The sequence below is a fragment of the Peromyscus maniculatus genome, chromosome 3 (assembly GCF_049852395.1).
Source record: "Peromyscus maniculatus bairdii isolate BWxNUB_F1_BW_parent chromosome 3, HU_Pman_BW_mat_3.1, whole genome shotgun sequence".
In the NCBI taxonomy this organism is placed as follows: Eukaryota; Metazoa; Chordata; class Mammalia; order Rodentia; family Cricetidae; genus Peromyscus; species Peromyscus maniculatus.
The window spans coordinates 143,942,163-143,961,550 of NC_134854.1; the positions used below are offsets into that span (position 1 = coordinate 143,942,163).

Below are 19,388 nucleotides of genomic sequence, written 5' to 3' on the forward strand. Positions count from 1 at the left end.
CTGCCATGTGGATGATGGGAATTGAACCCAGGTCCTCTGGAAAAGCAGCTGGTACTCTTGATGCTGAGCCATCTCTCCAGCCCCTTAAAAGAGAATTTTAAATGAGAAGAATATTTCACCAATTATTCTGGCACCTTGACATAATAACTTAAAAATTTAGACTGCTTCATTTCATATTTTCTCTCTTTATAGATACAATTTTATGCTTTTACTTCAAAGTAATTATAGACTCACAGAGAGTTATAAAGATAGTACAGGGAAGTCCCTTGTAACTTCATGCAGTTTTCACTAATGATGACTTTGTACAGAACCACAGGATATTAGCAAAACCCAGAGACCGATATTGGCATCACCCGCAGAACTTACTCACGTTTCTGTGACTTTTCACATCCTCCCGCTATGTGTGTGCCGTTCTAATTTTACCGTGTGTTGATTCTTTGACCATTACCACCACCAGAGCCCCACCGTGGCATCACCACGCCCTCTCCATCACGTGGCCAAGTTCACTTTCTCCCACCTCCATGCTGGCAAACCCTATTCGCTTTTCTATTTCTGCCATTCTGAGAATGTCATTTAATGTCAGTATGAAGTGTTTTTGTGATTGGATTTCTCACTCAGCATGATCTCCTTTGCATCCAGCAGTCTATCCAGGCTGTTTTGTATATTAATAATAACTCATGTCTTCTCCTTGGTTGGGTAGTATTCTATGATACCGAAGTACATCTCTTTAGCCTTTTACCCATCAAGCAACATTTGGGTCACTTCTAGTTGGAGTGGGGCTTTATTTCACTATTTCTTTTTCCTTTCTGTGGCACTTATAGAGCATTGCTTTGTAATATACATGATTTAGGGTCTGGTTTTCAGGTTTTTTTCCATTTTCTGCACTGTGATCATTTGATGGTTTGTAAACTTTCATTAATTGAACATATCATAATTTAGAAGCTCTTTGAATGAGGCATTGTGCTCTTTTCCAATTGCTTGTAAAACTTTCACATTCTGCTGTCATCTCTGCTTTGAAACGATTTGTTTAGAGACAGATTCCTGGAGCAGGTCACTAGATCAAACAGATATCAGATTGCTATCTTGACCTGGGTCATTAGATTGTCCTGTGGACGCGTTAACTGACAATGTCATAGACATGAGCAAGTCTTTCTTCCATTTTCTGTGGTGCTCAGATTTGAACCCAGAGCCTTATACATGTTCTACCACTGAACTATACCCATAGCCCTGAAGACCATTCTAATGTCTAGACAAGTATGGAGAACACTGAGTTACAACACTTGTAAGAATAAACAAACAAAACTTCGCCAAGAAGCCCAGTATGGGTCAAACTTCTGTAATGTTGGCACTCAGGAAGCTGAGGCCGGAGATTGAGAGTGTAAGACCAACCTGGGCTACATAGCAAGCTTGAGGGCCCCTTTGGCATATGAGATCCTATCTTTAAAAACATCACCAAGGTTGTAGCTACAGAGTGGTGCCTTGCTGTGTTATTTTACACCCCAGCTGTTAGAGGTGATGACTATTTGTAGTTTCTCCTGTGTGAACTGCCTTTCTCTGCTCTTGTGGGTTTGTTTTATGTACCTGTGTGCATGATATGTGCCTCTGTGTGTGTGTGTGTGCATGTGTGTGTGTGTGTGTGTGTGCATGTGTGTGCGTGTGTATGTGTGTGTGCATGTGTGCATGTGTGTGTATATGTGCATGTGTGTGCGTGTGCGCGCGTGCATGTGTGTGCACATGTGTATGCATGTGTACATGTGTGTGCGTGTGTGTGCATGTGCGTGCGTGTGCGTGTGCGTGCATGTGCGTGCGTGTGCGTGTGTGTGTGCGTGCGTGTGTGTGTGTGTGTGTGTGTGTGTGTGTGTGTGTGTGTGTGTAGGCTAGAGATCAACCTCAGGTGTTCTTCCTCAGGCACTGTCCACTATTTTTTTTTTTTTTTTTTGAGACAGAGTTTTTCCCTGGCCTAGAACTTTCCAAATAGGCCAGTCTAGATGGCCAGGGAGTCCTAAAGACTGTCTGTGCCTCCCCAGATATAGAACAGGAGCACATGCCACCACATCTGGATATTTTCTTTTTAAACACGGGTTCTGGGGATCAAATTCAGGCCCTTATGCTGGCAAGGCAAACCTTTTACTAGCTGGGCTGTATCTTGAGCCCTGCTCTTGTGTTTTTATTTCAGGAACATGTCAGATTAACTCTGGGGAAACGAACTATTGGCATGGTAGAGTTAGTTTTATTTATTCTGAGACAGGGCCTCACTATGTAGACCAGGCTGTCTTTGAACTTGTGGTAATCGAACTTCCTCTGCCTCTTGAGTGCTGAGACTACAGGTATGTGCCACTATGCCCAGCTCCAGTCTTATGAATTTAAAGGATGACTCAGGGCCTGATAAATATCAAAGTTCAGGCTTAACTGCAGAAGACAAGAGGAAAGTGCTGGACCAATCCAAGAGACGATTGGAAGTTAGAAACCCCACTCCTTTGGCCAGGAGGCTAGGCCCCGCACTTCTTGCTATGGGTCCCGACGGTGGCAAGCCAGTCCCTTCCTGCGCAGGGGCGGGTGGCGGGTGAGACTTTTTGCGCTGTCCTGGCCCAAAGCTTCAGTCCCTCCCCAGGCATCGGCTATGCCTCACAGATAATCGTCAGTCTCCTCAATGTCTACTACATCGTTGTCCTGGCCTGGGCCCTCTTCTACCTCTTCAGCAGCTTCACCACCGACCTCCCGTGGGGCAGTTGCAGCCATGAGTGGAATACAGGTAAGATCATGGCTGAATAGCCCACTTCCTTCCTCTGCTTTGCTACATTAAGCAGGAGTGAGAGTGTCACTGTATCCCAGGCACCCTCCAACCTCTGGTTCACGTTTTAGACTCCGAACCGGTCAAATAGATTATGATGAACTTATATCAAGAAACAGAGTAAGGGCCTGGCATGGAGTTCAGTGACAGACACATGTCTGGTGTGGGAGTAAGGCCCCGGCTTCCTCATCCAACACTCCCCTCCAACATGAGACTCCACCAGCCTCACAAGCAAAATGTCACGGATTTTAAAAAGCCTGATATATTCTATTTGTGCACTATGCAAATAGAACTGACTTCTTTTTCTGTGTTCAGTCACTTATTTCTATCTGAAATATGGCCTGTTGGATATGTCAGCATCTTTGTTTTTCATCTCTGATAAGATTTTAAGCTTTTCAAACTTGTAATTTATCTGTGCTCAACTCAGCCATGAGCTGTTTTGTCCGTTATCAAGAAAATTCATAATAGCGATCGACTTCTGTTTCTAAAGCCACATGAGCAGCCTAGAACAATAGAGCTGATGCACTGATAAAGTCCGAGGTATTGAGAGCTGAGCCAACAGCAAAGCCCTCAAGGGTGGGACTTCTCAATAGCCCGCCTGTGAAGAGGGACGTGCTCTGTGCAGTCCACGTAGCTACTGAGCACCTGACATGTGGCCGGGGCGTCTGAGGAGCAGGACTGTGGAATCTTCACTTTGAGCACCGGATGGGCTAGTGGCTGGTTAGCACGAGGAACGTGCTGGCCAGTGTTCCGCTTGGCTTCTCATGGCTACAAGCCACGATCACTGTCCGGGTATCTGTTAGTGCTTCTCCACGAGACCGTGTGAAGGAGCAATGGTAATGATTAGTGCATGCTTGTACTGAGAAGCCGTTTGGTCCTGAACTGGAGTTTGCATTCCTGACTTGCCAGGTTCAGATTAGCTTTCGTTACCGCTTCAGAATCTGGCCTCCGCCTCTGCCTCCCAGCTCACCCTGGCAATCAGTGGCTTCAGCCTTCCTGCTCAGGCAAGTCCTTGACCCTCTCTGGTGCCACCCACACTCCACCGCCTCTGCCAAATGAAAAGAGGTTTTTTGCTTCCCCACACCCCAAGATCGCAATAGGCTCCTCCCAAATGAACTGGTGTCCTCTCACTGACCTTTGATCCTTCCTGGGCTCTTGTCTTCTTGCCGCCTTCTGACGTAGCTGCCCTGTTAGCTGGAAGGACAACGAGGCAGAGAAGGTGTCCTCTCCTCGCACAAGCTGGCTGCCCACCTTATAAGAGCTCAAGAAATGCTGAGGGCCTGGGAATGTGGGTCTGGTCTAAGCCCTGTGACTGGCAATGCGTGAAAGCAAAGAGCCCTACCTGCCTGGAGCTGTCACTGCGTGGCAAGAGACACTCTGTCTCAGTTAGGGCCACCAGTGCTGCAACAAACACCAGGACCAAGATCAGCCTGGGGAGCGGAGGGTTTATCTGGCTTATGTTTCCACATCACTGTTAGTCACTGAAGGAAGTCAGGACAGGAACTCAAGCAGGGCAGGAGTCTGGAGGCAGGAGCTGATGCAGTGGCCATGGAGGGGTGCTGCTTACTGGCTTGCTCCTCACGGCTTGCTCAGCCTGCTTTCTTACAGAACCCAGGGCCACCAGCCCAGGGATGGAACCACCCACAATGGGCTGGGCTCTCCTCCATTAATCACTGATTAAGGGAAAAAAAAAAAAAAAAAAAAAAGCTCTATAGTAGTGGTTCTCAACCTGTGGGTCATGACCCCTTTTGGGGGATCACATTTCAGGTATCCTGCATATCAGATATTTATATTACGATTCACAACAATTGTAAAATTACAGTTATGAAGTAGCAATAAAATAATGTTATGGTTGGGGGGTCACCACCACATGAGGAACCGTATTTGAGGGGTACAGCATTAGGAAAGTTGAAAACCACTGCTCTACAGGCTTGCCTGCAGCCCAGTCTTAAGGAGGCATTTTCTCAATTGAGGTTCCCTCCTCTCTGATGACTCCTGCTTGTGTCAAATCGACACAAAACCAGCCAGCACGCACGCTATGAACACAGGAGAAAGGAATACAGAAGAAAGTAGTGTATGTTGTCAGGCTTGGCAGCAAGTTCCTTTACCTGCTGGCCTATCCTGCTGGCCCCCAAACAAAGTATCTGTCTTTTTTTTGTTTGTTTGTTTGTTTTTGAGATAGGGTTTCTTTGTGTAGTTTTGGAGCCTGTCCTGGATCTCGCTCTGTAGACCAGGCTGGCCTTGAACTCACAGATATCTGCCAGGCTCTGCCTCCAGAGTGCTGGGATTAAAGGTGTGCGCTGCCACCACCACCACCCAGCCAGTATCTGTCTTTATATTCCCCAAGATTATATTGATGATAAAACATTAAAAAGAGTGTCAGCATTATGTAAAATTCCAAAGTGATATGCAGGTAACGAAGAGCCACCATTTATTATTTCACATTTGTATTTTCATTTACTATTCCACCAGTCCCTCGTATTAATATCTATGTTCTAGAGATCAGGGAAGTGATCTCGGGGTGTCAAACTGTCACTCACCCAAGGCCACATAGTCAGTACCCCGAGAGTCAGCATTCAGGCCAACGCTCTCCGACCTTGTCCCCGCATCTGTGTTCTTGGCCACTTGGCTATGTGACTTTGTCAGAAGGCGTTCTTAGCATCCCTCCAAGGAGGTGACTCCACCTGGGACAGTTCCCCAGGGAGAGCTATGTTTGGAATCAGCCGGCACGCAGAGCCTCTTCCCAAGTGCTATTGGACCACACTTTACGAGAATCTGCTAGACAAACCGTGGGAAGTCCACAGTGGGAGGGCGTGAGAGGTGAGGTTGCCCCGTGGAAGGCTGCTGCGTGGGAGAGTGTGTGGCTCGCTGGATTCCAGCCCAGGGCCTTCTGGCCACTTCACTTTGATCCTGTTTTCTTTGGTCGTGCCCGGTGTTGGCTGATGAACTTCCTCCTTCTTCCCTGGGCTTCATGGGTAGAAAACTGTGTGGAGTTCCAGAAGACCAATGTCTCCCTGAACGTGACCTCTGAGAATGCCACCTCTCCTGTCATCGAGTTCTGGGAGTAAGTGATCCACCCCTTTAGGATGTGCTGTACATTCCAAAGAGGGGCCTGGGCTGGCAAGGTCTGTGCTGTGCTGGGACTTCCTGGGGTAGCGCCTGTGGGACTTAGTTCTGTAGTGCCTTTACTATGATTAGTGCAGGACTGTTCTCAGATGAACTTCGTAATTCTCACAATAGAGTGTCCATCGACGTGCACCTACACTAACCACCCTCCCCTCTGGCTGAAGGTACTACATCTCATCCAGACTCTATCCCTGAATGTCACTCACCCCAAGGCTTGATCCCTGACATCATGCATCCTCAGATGGATGAGAAAGTTTATGTCTGCATCCCCTCCCCCATGCCCAGTGAGCACTCCAAGCAAAGCGTACCGGGCACCGTGTGTGCCAGCCACACTTTAGGTCTGTCTCCACCTCTGTGCAAAGGAGAGCATCACAGGTCTTTAGACAAGAGCTGCCCCATACATGGACCCTTACAGTTGGGGTGGTTGCCTAGCATGCTTATGGCCCTGGGTTCTATCCCTTATACAGGGAAAAAAACCCACAAAATAAAAAACAAACAAACAAACAAACAAAACAAAACAAAACAAAAACCCAACAACAACAACAGAAGGGAGGGAGAGGAAGGAAGGAAAGAAACCCAAGAAAAAGGTCAAGGTACACCTTCTCTCCTAGGAGGCGAGTCCTGAAGCTCTCCGATGGCATCCAGCACCTGGGGGCGCTGCGCTGGGAACTGGTTCTGTGTCTCCTGCTGGCCTGGATCATTTGTTACTTCTGCATCTGGAAGGGGGTCAAGTCCACGGGCAAGGTCTGTGCTGGCAAGCTTCTTCTCCCTCCCATCCCAGGACAGCCTGCCTTCCCTAGGGGCTGTCACCCTTGGTTTAGCCTAGTCAGGACAGGAGGGAATGACAATAGCAATTTACGTGGCTTCCTTCCTTGATTCTGTGCCTCTCATGGGTGCCATCCGTGTGCTCTTGGGGGACAAATGGGAGGAGAGAGGGAGGAGGGGCGGCACCAGAGGAACTCCAGTTTGGAATCTACCATGGGTGTGAGCACCTTGCCCATCTAATAGAGCCGTGGGTCCCCATTCCACGAGAGAGTTCAGTGGCTACAGAATGTTGTTAGACCACACACCTCACAACGATTCTCAGCCAGTTCAAGAATTTTGACCTTTCTTTGCCCTAGAGTCTGAAGTGGAGCGTGTGTGTGTGTGTGTGTGTGTGTGTGTGTGTGTGTGTGTGTGTGTGTGTACACATACGCATCCTGAGCTCTTCCGGACTCCTGCCCTGGAGGCCTCTCATAAGTCTGCTTTCCTAATCTGACCCCCTCCCTAAGGGATCACATGGCACAGACATTTGCATACCAGACACCATTGCTGTAGTTCTAAGCACTCGTGTGGGCAAACGCTTGTGTTCACCCAGCCCCTCCACAGACACGGAATAGCATGGAGGGCGGGCCTGGAGGGAAGGAGAGGCAATCGGTGGTCCAAGGCTTGGAGCGAGGGAGTCGAACAGCCTCGAGGCTGAGGGAGGAGCTGGAGGGAACTCCTTTCTGTGGGCTGGGAGCTCCTGTGTGCACCTTCCTTTCTTACTCCGTCCTTGTGTCTCCTCTGCCTTGGCCAGGTGGTGTACTTCACAGCCACATTCCCTTACCTCATGCTGGCGGTCCTGTTGATTCGAGGAGTGACGCTGCCCGGGGCAGCCCAAGGAATTCAGTTTTACTTGTACCCCAACATCACACGCCTGTGGGACCCCCAGGTGAGAAGCTGCTGCAGGGCCACCACGTGGCTCTGGGGGGTGCTTGAGCTATATGGAATATCTCAGCTCCTGGATGGTCCCCAAAGTATCTGTGGTGACGTCCTTAGTGTGGTAGGGGTGGGAATGCTCCCTTCGGTAGATGTGTGCCAGCAACTGCCTGTGGGAATACGGTACCCGCCACTGTTCTTTCTTGGTCTACAGCTGCCCAGGGAAACCCAGGGGACTCGGGACCCTGGCAATAATCCTTAGGGACTACAAACACCACTAAACACTTCTACTGGCAGGCTGCGCCCCTTTCCCCTCCCTCCTCATTCTCAAATTCCACGTTTCCTCCTGAGCTTCCTCCCTTGTCTTGCCCCCCTCAGCCCGCCACCCCCTTTGCCCTGTGGTGCCCTCTCTCTGGCCAAGTGACCTGACCCTCCGGCCTCGGCTTCCTGTTCCTCCCACAGCAGCTGGGCTGGTGTCAATTTTCTGTCAGTCACCTCTTTTCCTTCGGGCCTCCCTTTCTCACTCCACCACAGAGTCCAGGGAGGAGCACTGGAGGGTTGTGTTGCTTTACAGTGAGGGAGTGTGACGTGGCCTGATCGTGAAGGCCCTGCTTCTGACAAGCGTCCTCTTGGCAGCCATTCCGAAGGCTGGTCAAGCAGCAGGGGCGTGGAGACTGCCACCCAGTGTTACATGCTGCCTGTGAGTCATTGGCTCAGAGGGGAGGCTGTGTCTAGGTTGGTGGTTTTGGGGGACTCTCTGTATCAGCACAAGGACCCCTGGGGGACTTGAGGACAAGTGGCTCCCAATACCTAGAAGACTGTTGGATGGCTTTCCAAAGAGTTAAAAATAGCAAGGCACAGGCCCTCTCTGTGAGGTTGCTGGAAGATGGCAAGGTGAGGGATGTCACAGGGTTCCCAGTCCCCGCTGGCCTGAGGCAACGGTTCTCCTTTGGGCAGAACTGGGGTTGATCCAGAGGCTGAACCATGCCCAGGTCTTCCGTCTCATCTGGAGGAATTGCAAGTCTTCTCAGGGCAGCCATAGCTCCCAGCAGCCAGGCCGGCCCCAGCCAGACTCTTCTCACAAACTCCAGCAGCCTGGGTCCTGAGTCTTCCTGTGGGATGTAAGCCTTTCCTTCCTCTCTCTGGGCTCTCACAAACCACAGAGCTGTAGGCTACTATCAAACTGCTGCGTGGGGGTGTTGGGACTTGGTGGAACTATGGAGCCAAGGCTATAGGGCCAGAGCTGTTAAGCTTCCAGGACTTGGCCCCAAAGCTGCTTTACTGTGCAGATAGGCAGACGGTAGGCCCAGCATTTCTGTTCCATGGTTTGGAAGCCTTTTGTCTTTACCTGGAACCAACGGTTGTTATGGGTAGTGGACAGTAGGCAGGCTGGGGCAGGCTAGGTAAAGTCAGGCATGGGTCCACCTTGCAGAAGGGACCCCTGGAGGTTCTAGAACAACAGGTATGCCGAGAGACCAAAGGAGCCTCGTGTGTGTAGCTTTGTCCTAATCAGCTATTTGTAGCTAACAACTGTTACGTCCCTGGCACTCTTAAGAGGTTTATATGACTTATTTCAGCCAGTCTTCACAGCATATGAGCTACTTCTGTTTTATAGATGGAGAAACTGAGGTCTAGAGGCCCTTAAGATTTTGTGGTCTTGGGTTTTAAGACTGTCTCTCTCCACATCTGCAACTGGAAGCATGTCTGGATGGCGACAAACCCCACAGACTTTCTGATCTCTTCTGGAAGGCGAGGTCTCTGTCTGCTCACCCTGGCTTCTTGTGTAACTCCTTCACCAAAACCTAATCCTGTGTCAGGCCCATGCTAGGGGCAGTGTTTGGTACATAAGTTTCCAGAAGTCATGAGTGTAGGCCAGGCAACCTTCAACTCTGGGGGTTAAAGAAGATGTGTTTGGCTTCCTGAACGCTGAGCTCCTGTTGCCCATCCATCCAATCCCCGGGCAGCTGTAGGCGGCCCGGGGAACTTGACTGTTCCATAGGCAGGGGGCGGTTTCAAGGGCAGCCGGCGTGTAGTCCCATGTTGAAGGTAGGTCCTTGTCCTCTGTGAGCTGAGTAGTTTTCTGCAGGGTGGGACATCCTGCTAGGCCCTAATTGAATGTAGTTGGCACTCCTTGGGGAGTGTGATAATTCCAACTGGTGTTTGCCTGGCACTTGAGGAAGGTACAGGATCCCCACTAGGAAGCACAAAGACTGAGGGCATCTCTCCCGCCAAGAGCAGAGAGGCAGAGAGCCAAGGGAGACTGCTGGGTTCCTCTCTCATTTCCGCCCCTCTGCCAGGCCCGCTGTGTCTGGCCAGGTTCCTGCCTTTTCCAGGCTCCAGGGCTCATGCTGAGAACTGGCTCTTAGGAACACAGCACCTGCTTTGCTCACACTATGTGGCTCTCCCTCACGGTAACCTCTTGTTCTACTGAACTTCAGCTGAAGAGTAAGGGCAGGGAGTGGGGGTGGACTGTCTGAAGAGCCCCGTGGAAATTTTTAAACCCCCCACATGTTGCAGTTCTTATGAAGTGCGATGTTGTAACCATGGATCAAAACTAATTCTTTTTTGTTGCTTTGTTTTTGTGTTTTTGAGACAGGGTTTCTCTGTAGATTTGGAGCCTGTCCTGGAACTCGCTCCGTAGACCAGGCTGCCCTTGAACTCACAGAGATCTGCCTGCCTCTGCCTCCCAAGTGCTGGGATTAAAGGCGTGTGCGCCACCATCACCCAGAAACACTAGGTCTTTATTTTGGTGTTGTCTATTGAGAGCCGAAGCAAAAGCTGCTCAAATGTGCTTATCTTCTGCCAGGCACTGAGCCTCGAGGTTGAATTGTTTTAATCACCAAATGCATCCCCAGTCAGGTATTGGCCTCATTTGATAAAGATGTGAAAGCTTAGACAATTGAAGTGACTTGTTGAGAAGCAGAAGCTAGTATGCGAGAGGGGTAGGTTGGTCTTGAGTGCTCATTTAGTCTGTCTGCCTCCTAACCCTTCATCCCTTGATCTTTTCCAGAATTTCTTAAAGACAGGGACTCACGTAGCCTGTGCTGGCCTGGAACTTGCTTTGTAGTTAAGGATGGCCTTGAATTCCTGATCCTTCTGTTTCTACTCCCCAAGTGCTGGGATTACAAGGCGTGTGCCATTATGACCATCTGAAAGCCTATAGATTATTTGAGCTCTAAGGACTCCTTTTTTAAAAATGACTCTAGGGTAGGGAATGAATTAATATATATATATGACATTTTGCATACATTATTTTGTTGTTGCACTGATTTGATGAAAACAGGATGGTTCAGAGAGGTTAAATCAAGTACCAGCAAATGAACAGAGGTGGGGCTGGATCCTAGGTCTGTTCGGCTATGGCTGTCCCATTGAAAGCCATTGCTCTTCTAAGAATAACAGGCATTTATCCACAGATATGGAGGTTGAAGACATAGTTCCTGAATCAGCTCTCTTCCTCTCTCCCCCAAAGACCTCTTTTTGCCCACACTCTACCAAGTGTTTTTCATATTTCTTTTTTTTTTTTCTGGGTCAATCTTCTGGCCCAGCGGGAGACATGTCAGAGTTTTGTTCTGAAACCCAGGGCGCCTGGAATGATCAGGCAGTGGGTCGCCTGTGGTGGGGAACACACAGCTTGCTCTGTGTGTTCCTGAAGCCTCCCCCGCTCCCATCCTGTTCCACTCCCCTACCCCAGCAGGCTTGATGGGCTGCAGCTGCACAGAGCAAGACCTGCCAAGTTCACAGCCAGAGGGCTTTCGTCAAAGGCCACACCTGACCCTTGAGCTCTGAACTCTCGCCCTCCTGGGTGGCAGTTTCTCTGTTCTCACTAACCTCTCTCCGGACATGGCCCGTTCGCCTCCCCTGTCCCCAACCCCTGCTAGGTGAGGCAAACAGCCAAGCCATGGTTCCTCTTAAGACTTCTTCCCAAATCCAAGTTCACAAATATGCATGGTCACAGGATGGAGCCACCGCCTGCCTAGGGGCCATCACAGTGTCTCTGCAGGCACGCGGGGGTGCCTTTGTAACACAGGGCCAATGCACTGTGAGGCATGGGGCAAAAGTCCAAGGTTAGTGAGGCTTTCAGGTCACACAGCTATGGCCTGAATGGCCTGTTTGGGAGAAAGGGAGCAGCTGGCATCATGACTGCTGTCCCGTTAACTCAGCCCTCTCATCCCCAGCCCAGGGATTCCTCTCCCTGTCCAGACTCAGTGTCCCTTGCTTCAAAGTCCTGCTCTTTAAGTGGCCCAGGCCCTATGGAGTCAGGAAAGAACAGGGCAGAACGATACGAGAGGCTGTGCTGTGTTTCCCTGAGATGATTAGGACACTCTTAGGAGAGCAGAGGACCTGGAACATCTTGAAGGAACAGCCACATGGGTGGCACCACTCTCACGTGTCCTTGTTGCTGTGGATATCACTCTATATAAATAAAACACTGATGGCCAGTGACCAGGCAGGAAGTATAGGCGGGACAAAGAGAGAGGAGAATTGGGGAAACAGGAAGAAGGGGGGAGAGACACTGCAGCCACCGCCAGGACAAGCAACATGTAAAGATGCCGGTAAGCCACCAGTCACGTGGCAAGGTATAGATTTATAGAAATGGGTTAATTTAAGATATTAGAACAGTTAGCAAGAAGCCTGCCACGGCCATACAGTTTATAAGTGATATAAGCGTCTGAGTGATTATTTTATACGTGGATTGTGGGACTGCGGGGCTTGGTGGAACCTGGAGAGAAGCTCTCCAGCAACACTTGTGGTCTCCTTAACCCTGTCCTCTGCTTGTCCAGCTGCTCAGAGAGGCCCAGTCCCATTACTTTTCCCCATTGCAATTGCCCCTCATGGTTATCTGGTGCCTTCCACCTCGTGGGCTGTTGTCTGGCGAGCTCTAGCCCCTTCCTTCCCGCAACCTCTACTGTGTTTCCTGCTGCTGGCTTTTCCCTGGAGGGCCTTCTCCGTGAGCAGAGAGGACAGAAGACTGCAGACACTCTCCCCCTTCCTCTGCCACCTCTCTGTTCGGTCCGTATGCCTGTTGAGACAGAACTATAATAAGAGAAGGGGGTAAATGGTCTGCATCTGACACCAGGGAGCTTTGGAAAAGTTCTGGGTTCTCCTCCAGCCTGCGAGACTCATTGTCTCAGCTGTGCATGTTGGCTGAGGAGCAGGAGTGATTCTAAGTGGTCAGCTGCCCTTGGGTCCCCTAGACCCCCATCATGTAGGACTGAGTATGATGAGAGAATGGAGGGTGGGGTGAGGGTAGAGCAGAGAGACTGAGGGCAGTGGTTATGGTTAAGGAATTAGGGAGAGGCAGGAAGGGACCGGGGACCTGTGGGGCCAGAAGGGGCACCAGAGGTTGTTATCTGTGGAAGGAAATAATGGGAGGCAGGAGGGCTGTGGCCTCCGGAACCCACCTCCTGCAACCCTGTGAATGGCTTAGCCCTGAGCCTTGATGTTCTTTCTCGTTGGGATATTATTCTAGCTGTTAGGTCTAAACCACAACATGCAAGGCTGGGTCAGCCAGCTGAGATAACAGTGATGGCCACACTGAGGTTTAGATGGGGAAGTTTTTGCTGTCCACTTCTTCCTCTGGACTCCTGTGTGTGGAGGACTATTCTCTTTGCTTGTAAGACATAAAGGGTTGTGGAACAAAGCTCCAGGCTGGAAATGGCTTTGCTATCATGGACCCATATCCCTAGAAATGCCTTCCCTACTGGTCACACTGCCATGAGACCTGAGATAAGAGGACATGGGGCAGAGCCAAGGACTTAATATCCATGATTGAATACCTGATACCAAGCTCTAGACCTAGAGCATCCTCTAATCCTTCCCATCGTGTCTCTGTTAGTCTTCTTTGAATGCCCAGCATCTGTTCCATCCTGTGGCATCCCCAAGAAACTCTACTTAGGAGCCCAAGATGGAGAGAGCCACTCGGTGAGCAGTGGGAACAGGTCTGCCACCACCACCGCTAGCCGGGACCTGGAGCATGCCCGTGTTCTCCCATGGAGACCTGCATGGCTTTCGTACTGTTCAGCTTCCTCCTTTCCCTTGTGTAGGTGTGGATGGATGCAGGCACCCAGATCTTCTTCTCCTTTGCCATCTGTCTGGGGTGCCTCACGGCCCTGGGCAGCTACAACCAGTACCACAACAACTGCTACAGGTGACCCTCGCCTCCTGCCAACCTAGATCAGGGTGGACTGCACTAGCTCGTGCACCTGCCCCATCTGCAGCCCACCTTGGTACCCCAGGGCTATGGAAAAGTCACATAGCTGGCTGTAGGCTGGGCAGAGGATTGCTTTCAAAGGAGGGGGGGTGGCCAGCTGTGATTGGCTGGAAGACCACATGAGGCAGACAACCTTCCCTGGCTTATTAAGGGGCTCATAGGTGCAAGAGAGCCAAGCCAGCAAGGCTGGACAGTGATTGCTAATGTTGTGCAATGGCGACCCAGTCTTGGGGACTCTACTGGGCAAATGATGTGTCCTTATACATTCTCACTTCACTGTCTAGGCCTACCTCCCAGACACGCCTCTTCACTTTATGATATCCGTCTCCTGGTTCATACTCAGGAGTTTCAGCCAGTTTTAATATTATCTGAAACATAGTAAAAAATTCTATTGCGCATTTCAAGATCAAATAGAGATGTCTTAAGAATTGTTTGTTATTTGTGATTATCCATGCTCAATCCACCTGGGCTTGTATCAGAATGGCCCTGTCCCCAGACATATAGCAGCAGTGTATCAGGGTGGAGAGGATAGAGCGGCTGGAACATTTAGTGTTTTCCTTCTGCATGGCATCATATGAAATGTTTATTCCACATATGAGCCAGTCAGGGGTCAAAGGGGCTGGAAGAGGGGTGCACTTGACCAGTCTGAAATCTGCCAGCGAGCCTTACCCTTGGTCTGTGGGAGAGGCTGTGTCCCCCGGGGTTTCTGTCAGCTGCTGGACAGGAAGCCCAGGCTTTTGGCGGTTCTCTTCTGACCTAACCGGATGCCTCCTTCTCCTACCTGCACCCCACAGGGACTGCGTCGCCCTTTGCATCCTCAACAGCGGCACCAGCTTCGTGGCTGGGTTTGCCATCTTCTCCATCCTGGGCTTCATGTCTCAGGAGCAAGGTGTGCCCATATCTGAAGTTGCTGAGTCAGGTGAGTGTTCTGGGGAGGTTGAGGACAGGTAGACCTTTGGCAACCAGGATCCAGAGTGAACGCTGAAAATCTTTCCAATTTTGGGGCATTTCAAATTTTTAGAGCAGGGAAACCTAACTGTATGGGTCTGTATAAATATTCCTAAGTGAAGAAAACCTCCCAAACACTTTCAGCAAAGGACATTGAAGCAGTATATGGCACATGCTATGTAGCACATCTGGCTTATACTCCGGGGTGTAAACCATGGGAAGCGGATAGCAATACTATCCTGGCTCTTCTAGTGTGGGAACTGGGTCCCAGGTCCCAGGGTACCCTTGGCTTTTCAGAGGACACTTCCCATGGCTTAACCAGGCTTTGGCAGGTGAATTTGTTCTTGCCGTCTGAATCAGCTTAGACGGGCAGCTATTTGACGGTAAACGTGTCAGTGGGTTCTTTTGATTCTGGTTCAGCCATGACGGGGACAGAAAAGGCTTTGGGGTAGCCACAGCGAATTGCAGGCCCAGACCAAACCCAGCCCCGGGTATTTCCTTTACTACAATTACAGCACAGTAAAGCAACCCCCCTTCCCTGCTCTAGTGTTCCGCAGGCCCCTCCCATTTTCTCTTACTTCCCTTCAGGTTAGCTTCACGGATTTCTTTGGCCTGCCAGCCCCTGGACCTCATTCTTAGCTTGAGACCCTTGATTTGAGGCAGTAGATCTGGGGGTCTAGAGCCCTTGTGGGACCCAAGTTTCTTCACTGCTAGGGTTTCTAGGTTCTCTTCTTGCTGTAATACAGTAGGGTGGTGTCTTGGACACTGGGGACCAAGCAGAAGTTTGGGTGGCTTGTGTCAGTATGCGCTAGTGATGACAACTTTGGGGGGGCAGTTTCTTCCAGCTCTGTCATTCCATGGCCCCATCCTGGGAGGCCCTGGGGTTGCAGAGGCCTGGAGCTGGCTCAGGCTCTGGGCTGTGTTCCTCTGCTCCCGCTGTAGGCCCTGGCCTGGCTTTCATCGCCTACCCTCGAGCCGTGGTGATGTTGCCCTTCTCACCATTGTGGGCCTGCTGTTTCTTCTTCATGGTTGTTCTCCTGGGACTAGACAGCCAGGTATCAAGGTGGCCACTCCAAGTCGGCGGGATGCGCGGGTGGAGAGGGCAATGGCTGAGTTTATATCCCATGAGATCTGGGATAGTTGGGGACTGGGTGGATGCCAGAGGTGGATTCCTTTTCCAGGGACCAGGAGGAGCTTTCAGGGTGGCGTCACCTCACACCCACATACAGGGATAACTGTTCTGGGGGGGGGCGGAGGGGGAGGCTGCTGGCTGGGAGGAAGCTGGAGCTGGCTGACAGGGCTTGCTCCGGGAGCTCTCTTTCCCCACTTTCTCTTACCCTCTCATTCAGTTTGTGTGCGTAGAAAGCCTGGTGACAGCGCTGGTGGACATGTATCCCAGGGTGTTCCGTAAGAAGAACCGGAGGGAAATCCTCATCCTTATAGTGTCTGTCCTCTCCTTTTTCATTGGACTGATCATGCTCACAGAGGTGAGAGTCTGGGAGGCTAGATGGGGACCTCATTAGGAGCCGAACAGATAATGACACCTGCTGGGAAGGACCACAGGATAGGCCTCCTGCCTGTTAGTCCCCACAGAATGTACGGTTGAGGGGTAATTTGGCTCTAGGGCAACAGAGAACAGATGGAGAGAATGGATGGGAAATCTTAGAATGGGAAAGCTAGCTCTCTAGTGGGATCCCATGCTTCCCAGGAATGACCTCAAAAGGAAAGAGGTACCATGGGGATGGGTGGTCTTCTGCCAGTGCCCCACTGGAGAAGACAGCTGACAGAACCCATCAGCTTGACTCTCCTTCCTCAAAAGACTGGACACACTGTCTGGAGCCTTTGGGTCTAACCCTAAACAGGCCCAGGAGCAACAATAACAGCTCTCTGATCATGTTCTCCATCTTCCATCCAGAAGCAATGATAAGAAACAGTTGTTGCCTCTGGCTGCTCCGGGCTTCAGGCCTTCAAGCTCTCTTGTCTTACACTACTGTCTGTGAGCCTCACCCACTCTGTCCCGCTGTGAGGCACGGGATATAGGGGTCATCGGGGTCGGCCCTTCTCTGCTTCCTCGCAATGATCCTCTCCCACACAGGGCGGCATGTACGTGTTTCAACTCTTCGACTACTATGCAGCCAGCGGCATGTGCCTTCTCTTCGTGGCCATCTTTGAATCCCTCTGTGTGGGTTGGGTTTATGGTGAGTGACTTCTGCCCTGGGCCCAGAGCCTAGCACACCCTTCCCTGTCAGCACTCCGGACAGAAGGGAGACATCTGCAGCGCACACTCACGTTTCCTGTCGCAGCTGTGCCTAGAGCACCTGCAGGGTCCACATCCTGTCCTGTCCCAATGCTTTGGCAGCTTCAGGGTTTCTTTCCCCTGATGTCGTGTGTGCCCGCGAATCCTAGCCAACCGCTTTCTCCCCGCTCTGCTTCCGAAAGGCAACTGTACCACTTGTCTGTTTGTCCATGCCCAACCTAGCCTGCTTGGCTCCATTCCAGCCCCTCACAGCCTGAAATGTGTCCTCTGTCCTTTTTCCTTCCCCCGACAGGAGCCAGCCGCTTCTATGACAACGTTGAGGATATGATTGGGTACAAGCCGTGGCCTCTTATCAAATATTGTTGGCTCTTTTTCACCCCGGCTGTGTGCACGGTAACAGAACTCTCAGGGGGTAAAGGCAGGGGGCAGGGTGGAGGCGGACTGTGGTTGCAGCCGAGTGGAGGCCCACAGTTCCTTAAGCCCTGGACGATGTCTTAGATTTTCATCCATCCTCTCACTAGGTAAGATAGGAAGAGAACTTCCTCCTTTCTCTTCACAGAGGAGTCCCCTAATCACAGAGGGATTAATGGAGGTTCAAGGCTGTCTGATGAGGTTACCAACGGCACAGCTAGAGGCCGATGTCCCAGATAGGCCTGGAATGCAATGTTAGGCTGCTCAGAACCATGCCTGTGAGCACAGCAGCAGGTTCACAGAGTGTTACACACACACACACACACACACACACACACACACACACACACACATCTCAGCGACACACGGGAAAAGCGTCAGCTCTACACTCACTTTATAGACAAAAACAGTCTCAACGGGTGAAGCACCCACAGGATCTAGGATGTTCCCGAGAGCTAGCACTTCCCGAAGGCTCCTGGCGTGTGGCTGATGTGAACTAGGAGGGTAGAGGGAGGCTGGAGTCCTCATGGCTGACTCGGTGCAGGAGATGGCACACAGTTATGTCCTGACTGGAGCCGACTGAGGAGAGGGATCCAAGGGCCTTGCAGTGACAGGGGATGTACACTGGAATTAGCTACCCAGGAGTGGACTTTGAGCAGAATGTGGGTGGAGCTTGGAGACTGACTGACCTAGATAAGCCGCATAGCCTGCTGGGAGAACAGCCCCTTCCAGGCAGCTGTGGGGCTGGGCGGGGGCGGGGGAGGGGAGCAGAAGGTACGGGGGCCCCAACACCAACCTCGTTCTCCTCCGTTTCACTCCAGGCAACCTTCCTGTTCTCCCTGATCAAATACACACCGCTGACCTACAACAAGAAGTACACGTACCCGTGGTGGGGGGATGCCCTGGGCTGGCTCCTAGCTCTCTCCTCCATGGTCTGCATTCCTGCCTGGAGCATCTACAGGCTCGGGACTCTCAAGGGCCCACTCAGAGAGGTAGGAGGAAGGCAATCCGGGACAGGAACCTCACTGGATGAGTGGGTCTTGGATGGCAGGTGGTTGCTTCCCATGAGAGCTGGTGTATAAAGGGAGCCCCTGCCTCCAACCTGGTGTGGGTACCAGGGATCCAGGGAAAGGGTACTTGGGGGGGGGTCTTTAAAAAAGGGACCCAGAATAACTGCAAGAGCCACGCTGTGACGGTGGGGTTGGCAGCTGGAAGCAGGTTTATGGCCGGGAAGGCAGACCGACATCAGTAATGAGGGACACTGGCGGGCACCCCTCCTCTACCGTGACAACTATCTCTACTGTCTTTTCAGCGCCTCCGACAGCTCGTGTGCCCAGCTGAAGACCTTCCCCGGAAGAACCAACCAGAGCCTGCTGCTCCTGCCACACCTATGACATCCCTCCTCAGGCTCACAGAACTGGAGTCTAACTGCTAGAGCCAGGGCCTTTGACATGCCTATGAGCCTGGCCATGGGGACAAGCTATAGGAGCGGAGGGCAGAAGCACCCCTCGGTGCTGGGGCAGATAAGACAAGAGGGGGTATTTGGGACCCACCTTCTGAGCTGGGTCCCTACTATCTCGACTCCCCTATTCCAGGGTGGTCCAAACATTGTGACGTGTCCACATCAGCAACACCCCTTTGAGGCAGCTTGGGAAGCCCTGGGGAGGAGAAGGCCTGGCTGGTCGCTGGGCCCTCTTCCCTCCATGCCATTAAATCCAACTTCCTCCCACAACTGCTTGCCAATGTGCCTGGTTTCTGCTTTCTGTTTGTGTCTTGCCCCCCTCTTCATTGTGAAATTGTGGCTCTCCATCCTTACTGAGTTTTTAATTGGTTCACATAGCAGCTATGACACTGTGGTGGGCAGGGGGAGATGAATGATGGGGCCGGGCCAATGTCCTCCAGCACACATTTGAACTGAAGAAAGCCGTCCCCCCCTCCACGGTTTCCTAAAGTGTCATGTGTGG

General features: G+C 51.3%; 1 protein-coding gene across 5 annotated transcripts in view; it reads left to right on the top strand.

Moving 5' to 3' along the window:
* Slc6a13 (solute carrier family 6 member 13) overlaps window positions 1–19,156 on the top strand; it is a 39,486-nt gene extending 20,330 nt beyond the window's left edge. For all 5 annotated transcript variants that reach the window (XM_006991596.4, XM_076567869.1, XM_076567870.1 and 2 more), the window contains 12 exons: window positions 2,612–2,752; window positions 5,771–5,855; window positions 6,529–6,661; window positions 7,476–7,610; window positions 13,642–13,745; window positions 14,603–14,727; window positions 15,699–15,811; window positions 16,106–16,243; window positions 16,852–16,954; window positions 17,306–17,406; window positions 18,246–18,416; window positions 18,737–19,156. In XM_006991596.4, the coding sequence (XP_006991658.2) occupies window positions 2,612–2,752; window positions 5,771–5,855; window positions 6,529–6,661; window positions 7,476–7,610; window positions 13,642–13,745; window positions 14,603–14,727; window positions 15,699–15,811; window positions 16,106–16,243; window positions 16,852–16,954; window positions 17,306–17,406; window positions 18,246–18,416; window positions 18,737–18,859 (1,472 nt within the window). In that variant the 3' untranslated portion in view covers window positions 18,860–19,156. The remainder of the gene's footprint in view (window positions 1–2,611; window positions 2,753–5,770; window positions 5,856–6,528; window positions 6,662–7,475; window positions 7,611–13,641; window positions 13,746–14,602; window positions 14,728–15,698; window positions 15,812–16,105; window positions 16,244–16,851; window positions 16,955–17,305; window positions 17,407–18,245; window positions 18,417–18,736) is intronic.
* The last annotated feature ends 232 nt before the right edge of the window (window positions 19,157–19,388 follow it).